Source organism: Hippoglossus hippoglossus, chromosome 1 (assembly GCF_009819705.1).
Source record: "Hippoglossus hippoglossus isolate fHipHip1 chromosome 1, fHipHip1.pri, whole genome shotgun sequence".
NCBI classification, from domain to species: Eukaryota; Metazoa; Chordata; class Actinopteri; order Pleuronectiformes; family Pleuronectidae; genus Hippoglossus; species Hippoglossus hippoglossus.
Genome location: NC_047151.1, coordinates 27,872,069 through 27,880,886, shown reverse-complemented (window position 1 = coordinate 27,880,886; position 8,818 = coordinate 27,872,069). Strand labels below are relative to the sequence as shown.

The window sequence follows — 8,818 nt, the reverse complement described above, 5'->3', positions numbered from 1 at the left end:
TGGTGTTTGTCCGTTCATGCATGTTAATGATGTAAAGAGGAAGGAAGCCAAGGTCTTAACTGATCTATGATTTCTATCTGTCATCGTGACTGACTGACAAACATCGTTTCTCAAGGGTGGAATCTAGCTGCTGATGTGGCTCCACCACAGAGACGTGTGAAGCAACGATGGGTTTGAGAGAAGCAGCGAGTTGCTTTGTCATCTTCCTTCTTTCTGTGTCAGGTACATCTACATTTACAGGAAAGCACTTTGTGTTATATCGTGTTTGTATGAAAAGTGTTTGAATAATTGTTCCAGTCTTTCTCGTGGTTCCAGCTTCTTAATGTTTGGGGTTTTCCTGCATTTCTCTTAAATTGTTTTGAGTAATTGTGAAGTTTGGATCATTGATTGGACAAAACAGTTATTGTGAAGATGTCACTTTAGTCTCTGCTCTGCGTAGAGGTGATGTTATTCTGAGTTTCTAGATATTGTTATGCCTCAGTGCCGGTGACACCCAGTGACCTCAGGCATCTTGTTTTCAGGTCGTCTCGTTGTCTGATTCTTGTGAACGCAATATCTCAAGATCCCTTTGAGGGAGTTTCTTCAAATTTGGTACAAATGTTCATCACTTGGACTCAAAGATGAACTGATGAGGTTTTGGTGGTTGAAGGTCAAGGTCACAGTGACCTCACAAAACATGTTTTTGGCCTCTCGATCATGATATTTCTAGTCTGCCTTTGGAGAAATTCCTCAGAATTTAAGTGAAAAGATGAACTAATCACATTTCAAAGCTCAAACGTCACAGTGACCTCATATGATTCTGGAAAAAGGAACACAGACTGAAAATGCTCTGGTTGGTGGAGGCATCCTACAGCAGGGTGGTAATTCTAGTTTGTGCTGTGGTTACAGTGGTGCAGGCTGCTGATGGCTGGGGAGTGAGGTGCACTCCTACTCAGATCTGTGCTGTAAAAGGATCGAATGTGCAAATACGCTGCTCCTACTGGCACCCATCCAGAATATATGACCTTGATGTTGCAGTGGAGCAAACGTACTGGTTTACTAAAGGGCAGGATAGTGAACCTGTGGATCTGAGAGCAGCCTCTGAGTACACAGGGCGTGTGCAGTATCACTGTGGAAACAAGGCCTGCACTCTGACCATCACAGACCTGAGAGACAGCGACTCGGATGTGTACCAGTTCAGGTTCATAACAAATCAACCGACTGGGAGATTTACTGGTTCACCTGGAGTCTCCTTGTCTGTCACAGGTAACATTTCAGTTGGAAACAGTGAATCTATGGTTTGTTTATGTGGACAGCTCTGTCTAAAAGGATGTGTGTCTTTCTTTACTTACACAGGTGTCCAGGTGATCAGCAAAAAAACATCAGGTTGCAGGATGGAGGACTGTTCATGGTCACGTGTGGAGTGTCAAACCAGTTGTCCTCCAACTCCCAGTCTGTCTTACATCTGGTACAAGAACGGACAAAAGACATGGGGAGAAAAATCTTATAGCGACTACTTTTATTCAAGAGACAGCATTTCCTGTGCTGTGAGAGGCCACGAGGATTTCCCCTCTGCTCCAGTGTGTGAGTTTACTTCTTCCAATGACCAATGATGTTCTGCTCTTTTAACCTTCTTAGCTAATACACTGACTAGAGTCCGAAATGGATTTGAGGGCTGATGCAGAGTAAAAGAAAATCTGACACATCAGCTGACATATCATATATTAAAAGAACATTGTCATTGATTCCTAAGATGTTTGTTATCAAACCTTTATGATAAATATTCTGCAGTTGAACAATGAATTTGAATGAGTCCAAACTAGAGTGGCAGTAGTAGTAGAGCACATTCCTCCACCAAGGCCCAACAGTCCATTCAATTCAATCAAGCTGCTCCATATTTCACACACTCCTCGATATCAGAAATTTTGAAAAACACGATCTTGCAATGCTAAAGAAAGTAAAACTAAAATCCTGGATCTGCACCAAAATCTTTCCAGTAAATTGTTGCGTAATTGTGCAACCACACCAACCAGCCAATGTACTGGGGTGAAAACATAACCTCTGGGTGGAGGTGATGAAAGCAAATCACAAATACAACCACATATGTAGAGCTGGAATTCAAAACATCATCGTCTTTACTGTAAAGCTAAATGTAGCATCTTTTCTGCATTGTTTATTTCCTGACATGGGAAACAGCGATCTGTGAATTACTGTTAAATACAGCAGTAAAGATTATAGTTGTCATGGTGATAGTCAAAAGGTTTTTGTTTTTCAGGTGTCCGTGGAAATTCATGCGACAGAGTGAATTACATCGACAGGAACATCTGTGCCTTTAAAGGCTCATCAGTGGACATCTCTTGCAGTTACAACAGTCGCTATTATTCTATCACTAAGTCCTGGTTCGTTGCTGAGCAGCTGTATCGCCCTCAAGCTGTGGACTTACTCAAAGACCCAGAGTTCACACATCGTGTTCAGGTCCTTGAACCAGAGCGAGGGCGCTCCACTCTGAGAATAATGAACCTGACACTGAGCGATTCAGCCCAGTATCGCTTCACATTCAAATCACAGTGGTCTGAATGGAAGAGAAGTTTCCCTGGCACAACTCTGACTGTCACAGGTACTGAGGAACACTAAGTCACTGTGTTGTTCAGTGGTTCTCAACCTGGGGTCCCACAGCTGCTTCTATGTGTGTTTCCTGTTCACAGATGTTCAGGTGATCTGGTCTCCGATTGGTCCAACACTGACTTGTCACAGCAGCTGTCTTCTCTCTGGTCGTCCCTCCTTTGTCTGGTACAAGAATGGAACAGAAATTCACGGGGAAACGTCTCCAACTTTCAGGGGATTCCTTCACCCTGAAAACAGCTATTCCTGTGCTTATGAGCATCACCACTCGTCCCCTGTGTGTGAGTTGACTCCAAAATGTCCCGTGTGGAAACTTGAAAGGTTGAGCCTCGTGATTTTCTATAATTTAATAATTGTGAAAAAAAAGTCCCTTGAAAAGACCAAATCAAAGTTTGTTATTAAAGCACTTTTCATATCCAGCAGAATAAAGACAAAGAGCAATAAAGCAAATAAAAACTATTCTCTCCACCCATCCACACAGAGAAAGACAAGATAACAGGAAGTGAGAAAAAGCTTTAATCACAGTGGCTCATCTTCCATTTTCACTTCCACTTTTCCCTTCAGATTTTGCATGTATGTGAACAGGACACATGCAAATCCCACTCAGTGATTCCCAAGACAGAGGTGACGTGTTCAGTTTTGTGAAGTCTGTATTTAATACAAACAGTAATTACTTGGTAAAACTACTAAACACTAAAGGGGGCCTTCCTGTGTCCAAAAGTAAATCAAACACTCTTCTAAAGATGCTGAGAACCAGGGACGGCTGCAAACTATTAAAAGACTATATTCTATAAAGCCACATTCTCATGTAAAGATCTGTTTATATCCTGCAGATGCTCCGAAGGTTCCTTTAGTGCAGCTGAGTCAACCTGGAGACATTCTGAAGGGCAGCTCGGTGTCTCTGACCTGCAGCAGTGATGCTAACCCACCCCCTGCATACGCCTGGTACAAACAGAACCAGACTTTGCTCAACAGAGCAGCTCAGCTGGTTTTCAGCTCCATCCCGTTGTCTGACTCTGGAGAATATTACTGCACAGCTGAGAATGTGCTGGGGAAGACAGCGTCTAAACGTGTCTTAATAAATGTGAAATGTGAGTAAATATTTTTGAAATATTCAAAAGCCGAGAGGTTTTGCACATCTTCAAAATTCCAAATGCTGCAACACTCTTCAATTCCATTAAAATCCATGTAAATCCAGATGCTCCACAGTCCTCCTCTGTGTCAGTGAGTCCCTCTGGTGAGATCATGGAGGGCAGCTCGGTGACTCTGACCTGCAGCAGTGATGCTAACCCAGCAGCTCATTACACCTGGTCCAAGGAGAACCGAACTCTGCTTCAAGGACCAGAGGGCGTTTATCGTCTCTCCTCCATCAGCTCTGGGGACAGCGGGGTCTACTCCTGCAAGTCTGAGAATCAGTACGGACGGATCAACTCCACGTCTCTACACTTAGACGTCCAGTGTGAGTAGAAAACATCCACATATCCATGAAACCCAGCACTGTCTCGCAATCTTACAGAAAGTTCCTGGGTCCGCCCCCTTATCTGGATTCACACCAAACTTTCCTGAGTTCTTCCCTGACCCGTACCTCATCCTACCTTCAGGTTTCATGCTAATCGACTCAGTAGTTTTTGTGTAATCTTGCTTAAAATCAACAACCAACAAACAAACGGACTGGGGTGAAAACATCTGTTGTTGCATAGCTACACTATATGACGTCATTTTCTAAACTCATAGTGACGACATTCCCACCATATGATCATAGATTATTTTTCAATGTATATAAGCTTCAGGTCGTCTCTATAGTCCTATTAGAGGCAGGAATACAGCAGATAGGCAGTTTTAAGGATGCTTGATGTAAATCTCTAACTTCTTTGTGACATTACTTATAAGTCATCTATCCATTATATGATGGGGAATAATGTTCTGATCAGTATATGATTTAGTCTTTCTGCTATTTGTGGAAATATCTTGGAAAATGTGTCTTTTGGGTCAAATCTTTGCTCTTGACCTCTGACCTTTGACCGATCAGCTGCAAAAGTTAATATTCACTATAATATTCAGTAGGTTTGGTTCATGTGTTGAGTTATTTTGTACATTCACACACACGGGCTGAAAACAATACCCTCAGTACCTGCTTCTGTCTGTGCTGGCGCCCCGGGTTAATCATGATCATCTATATTTAAGTAGCACTTATCAAAACCAGAGATTGAAAAGTTCTTCACTTTGGTTAATGAATATTTCTGTGTTGATTTCATGATCTTGCATGTTTTACACCAGACGCTCCAAAGCCTCCCTCTGTGTCAGTGAGTCCCTCTGGTGAGATCATGGAGGGCAGCTCGGTGACTCTGACCTGCAGCAGTGATGCTAACCCAGCAGCTAATTACACCTGGTACAAGGAGGACGAGGACTCACCACAAGCATCAGGACAAATCTTCACCATCACTGATATCACAGCTGAACATGGTGGAAAGTATCAGTGTGAGGTCCAGAACACACAAGGACGTAGTGAGGCCACCTTACATCTGAATGTTGGAGCAGGTGAGTCATGTGAAGTCCTAACACCTTTAAAGGTTCTGGAGCTGTGTATTGACTTTAGCTCCGAGTCAAACATCCTGCAACATTCCCTGTTCATCCATTGTGTGATTTCTCCAGGTGCATGGAAATCAGCAGTGACTGGAACAACCACAGCTCTTCTCCTGGTGGTCATACTCCTCGCTGTCTTCCTGTGGATCAGGTGACTCAGTCACACAGTGACGCTACTGAATAGAAACATACAGTTCGTAATAAGACCTCACCGGCAAGTCTGAATAGAGGCTGGATTTTCAAAATAAAAGCACCCACGTGGTTAGAGGAAAGCAACTGATTGCATGTCACAAAAATACAAACTACCACAAACACGAACCAAGTTCTGGTACACACACACACACACACACACACACACACACACACACACACACACACACACACACACACATACACACACACACACACACACACACACACACACACACACACACTGACTCCTCTGATTCTCTCTCTCTCTCTCTCTCTCTCTCTCTCTCTCTCTCTCTCTCTCCGTTCTTTCTCTGCAGGAGTTTTCTAGTTCATCCAACTGTTTATTTCTTTCCTCTCATCTAGAAGAAACAAGTCCTTCACACAACAGCGTGAGTGCGGTGAGAGACCAGAAGACAGAGCGCAGGTAAATGAATAGTTTCATTTAAAAGCACTTGATCTCCACTCTTCAAGGCTGCCTCATTAACCGGTGGCGTTCTGCATCATTGTGATTTGATGAGAAGGGTCAGACCATGAATGTTTTGTGAGGTCATATTCCTTTACTCTAACAAAAAGCCTAAACTCCATAAGGGAGAAACTGACTGGATCTCTTATGCCTCTGTGCCTGCGACAGCCAATGGCCGGAGGCGTTATGTTTACAGGTTGTCCGTCTGTCCGATGGCGACTGTGGAGGTCAAAGGTCAAGGTGACTGTGACCTCCCTGAACCATTTTTAGCCTCATGAACAGATTGAGAGAATCATTTCAAATTTGGCACAAATGTTCACTGACACTCATGAATGACCTGATTGGTCAAAGGTCAAGGCCACAGTGGCCACACCAACATGTTTTGGGCCTTTTGAACATGATATCTCAAATCTGCCTTCAAGGAATTTCTTGAAACTTTGACTTGAAGATGAACAGATTGGATTTTGTCACGATGGTCTCATATGAGGCAAGAAATAAATGTATGAATATTGAAACTGCACTGGTTGGAGGAGGCGCACAACCGAAGGGCAGTAATTCTAGTTAGGGAGTAAAATGTAGAGTGAATGTTTCATGGTGGTGACACCGGGTTCATCTGTTAAGAAGATGAGCTGGTGACCAGCAGGGAAAAACAGAAAGCTCCAAGATCACTGCTGCCATCACAGTTTGATTCAGCAGAGTAGGATCAGGCCCACGACAAAGAGAAACTCTCAGTACCCAACAAGTTAAAGAGTAAGACACAGATTCCAGCCTGATCCCAGCTAGTATTTTACTGTACGACCAGATTTCAGCTGCGGCACACACACGACCAGCAGAGCCGCACGATGACGTCCACTACGCCAGCGTCTGCTTCACCCAGAACCGGGCAGATGCCATCTACTGCAACATAGGTCGAGTTCAACCCCAGAGAGAAACTGAGGAAGACGAGGAGGAGGCTGAATACAGCGCTGTTCGACTTGACAGTGCAACAGGGTGAGCAGCTCCACACGTGAACATTTTCATCACTACACTTATTGAGGTTAAAAACTGTGGGTGTGAGTGGTTTATTCTGCCCTTCACAGAACAAGACGTGAAGAAGAGGGGGACGATTCATCTGCAGTGTACAGCACAGTCACCAAACACTGAAGAAACACAACATGAATCTGTTGTTTATATGTGGATTTTACAGCATCACGGAGCCAGAAGAAATAAAACATATAGACATGTGCAGTGTTTGTAAAGGTTTGTTTTCTTTCTTGATGGGTTGGTTAACCCAGATTACAAATTCTCTCACTTCTCACTTTGGAAGCCACGAAAGGTAAAACTAAGAAAGTTGTTCTTCTTCTCCCATAATTGAAAATATTTCCCAGACTCAACCAGGTGTAGAGTTAGCCTCAGGTTAGGCTAACGCTAACCGTAATGTATGTTACTGTCAAAATGTTACAAATAACAATAATATTCACTTCTAAATATTATAAATTGTAATTAGTTGTAACTAATATTAGAACAGCTAAAATATTTTATATCAATCAATGGGAGTGACCAATAATCATTTTCTGGAGGGGGGTTTCAACAACAATATTTTGGATAATGTAAGTACACAAGTCAACAAATATATAGGTCTTGTCGTATTTATAAATCTAATGAAGAATTGTTCCATAATAATATTTAAAGGACTATTGAGGTCGTCAGCTGAGAATCATGAAGCACTTGACATAAAAACTAGGTCAACAAGTTTATTGCTAATAATGTTTCTGGACGATTAAAGTACATCAGTACATTTTGAAGATTTAACAGGAGATTGTTGCAGAAGTGACACCCGCTCATCCAGGAACACAAAAAAGCTTCATGTTATATATTCACGTTTCCATGGTGACATGTCAAACTTTGATGTTTCACCATGAAACAGGAATTTGTTTTAACTCAAATTTACAACGTCTAATCTTCACTAAACTTCACGTTTGATACTGAATATAAAGATGGACAACATGACAGCGACCCCCAAAGTGAAGCCAAATGATATCTGTCACCCCCTGGTGGCAGGCTGCAGTATTTGTCATAAACCCGGCCTCTTCCATGTCAGTGGATGGGACATGGACCAAACAAAAAAATGTCTGTATACAAATCAAATACCTTTTTCTCAAAGATGGTGCCTGTCATTCTTGGTAGTTCTTCTCACACTGGTGCATCTTCAAGTGTTCATTTTTAAAAAATCATTCATATTCAGTCACAGTCATTGTGCCCCCTACTGGTCACTGGAAGTAACCCTTGTGTTAATTACCCTTCGGTTTACAAGGAATGTTCATGTCGTGTTCTACTCTTGATGTACAGCAGCATAGTGCGTGCAGGGTGTGTTCTCCGGTGCCACATAGTGGACACAGGAAGCATGTACACAGCTGCACACTCCACGCCGGAATTAGCATCTTTCTCAATCGTGCAGTGTCGGACGGTTGAGAAAAGTAAACCGCTGCGTCAACTGGCTGGATCGAGGGGGGGGGGGGCAGGCCTGTTCAACGCTGCTTACAGCTTTAGTTGAGGAAGATTCAGGTTTGGTGGGAACAGCCACTAAAGTCGTTTCTCACACTCTGTTAAATGAAGAAATTCACAGTTTGTACAAAACACAAGTTACTTCTTTGTTTTAGGTTTAATCTTACACCATCGGGCTCAGCAAGCATGTAAGTGTAAAGAGGAAGGAAGGGGGATGTGTTAACAGTTTGACTTTATCTTTCTCTTACAGAATCTGTCTTTATTCTCAGACTCTTCTGTGTTGTAGGTAGACGTGTCTGTGATGTGACTGAGTTTCATCTTGTGCACATTATTTATCTGTGGACGTTTTTATTGTTTGAAGTCACAGACGAGAGCAGCAGCTACTATGAGTGTAACTGCAGCAGCGAGTGGATTTGTTGTCCTTCTTCTCACTGTGACAGGTACTGTACGTCTACATTCATGTTTCACTCTATTTTACACTCGGACTTCTGATTC

The 8,818-nt window shown here is 42.7% G+C and overlaps 1 protein-coding gene across 1 annotated transcript; it reads left to right on the top strand.

The window, feature by feature from the left end:
• The first annotated feature begins 42 nt into the window (after positions 1-42).
• Positions 43-7,173, top strand: LOC117754801 (B-cell receptor CD22-like). The gene is made up of 14 exons (XM_034574114.1): positions 43-222; positions 889-1,245; positions 1,336-1,353; positions 1,384-1,563; positions 2,255-2,596; positions 2,685-2,882; positions 3,435-3,692; positions 3,800-4,060; positions 4,879-5,139; positions 5,254-5,335; positions 5,740-5,800; positions 5,898-5,913; positions 6,634-6,829; positions 6,919-7,173. The coding sequence occupies exons 1-14, from the start codon at positions 168-170 to the stop codon at positions 6,980-6,982; spliced, it is 2,349 nt and encodes a 782-aa protein (XP_034430005.1). The 5' UTR covers positions 43-167; the 3' UTR covers positions 6,983-7,173.
• Positions 7,174-8,818: the final 1,645 nt, after the last annotated feature.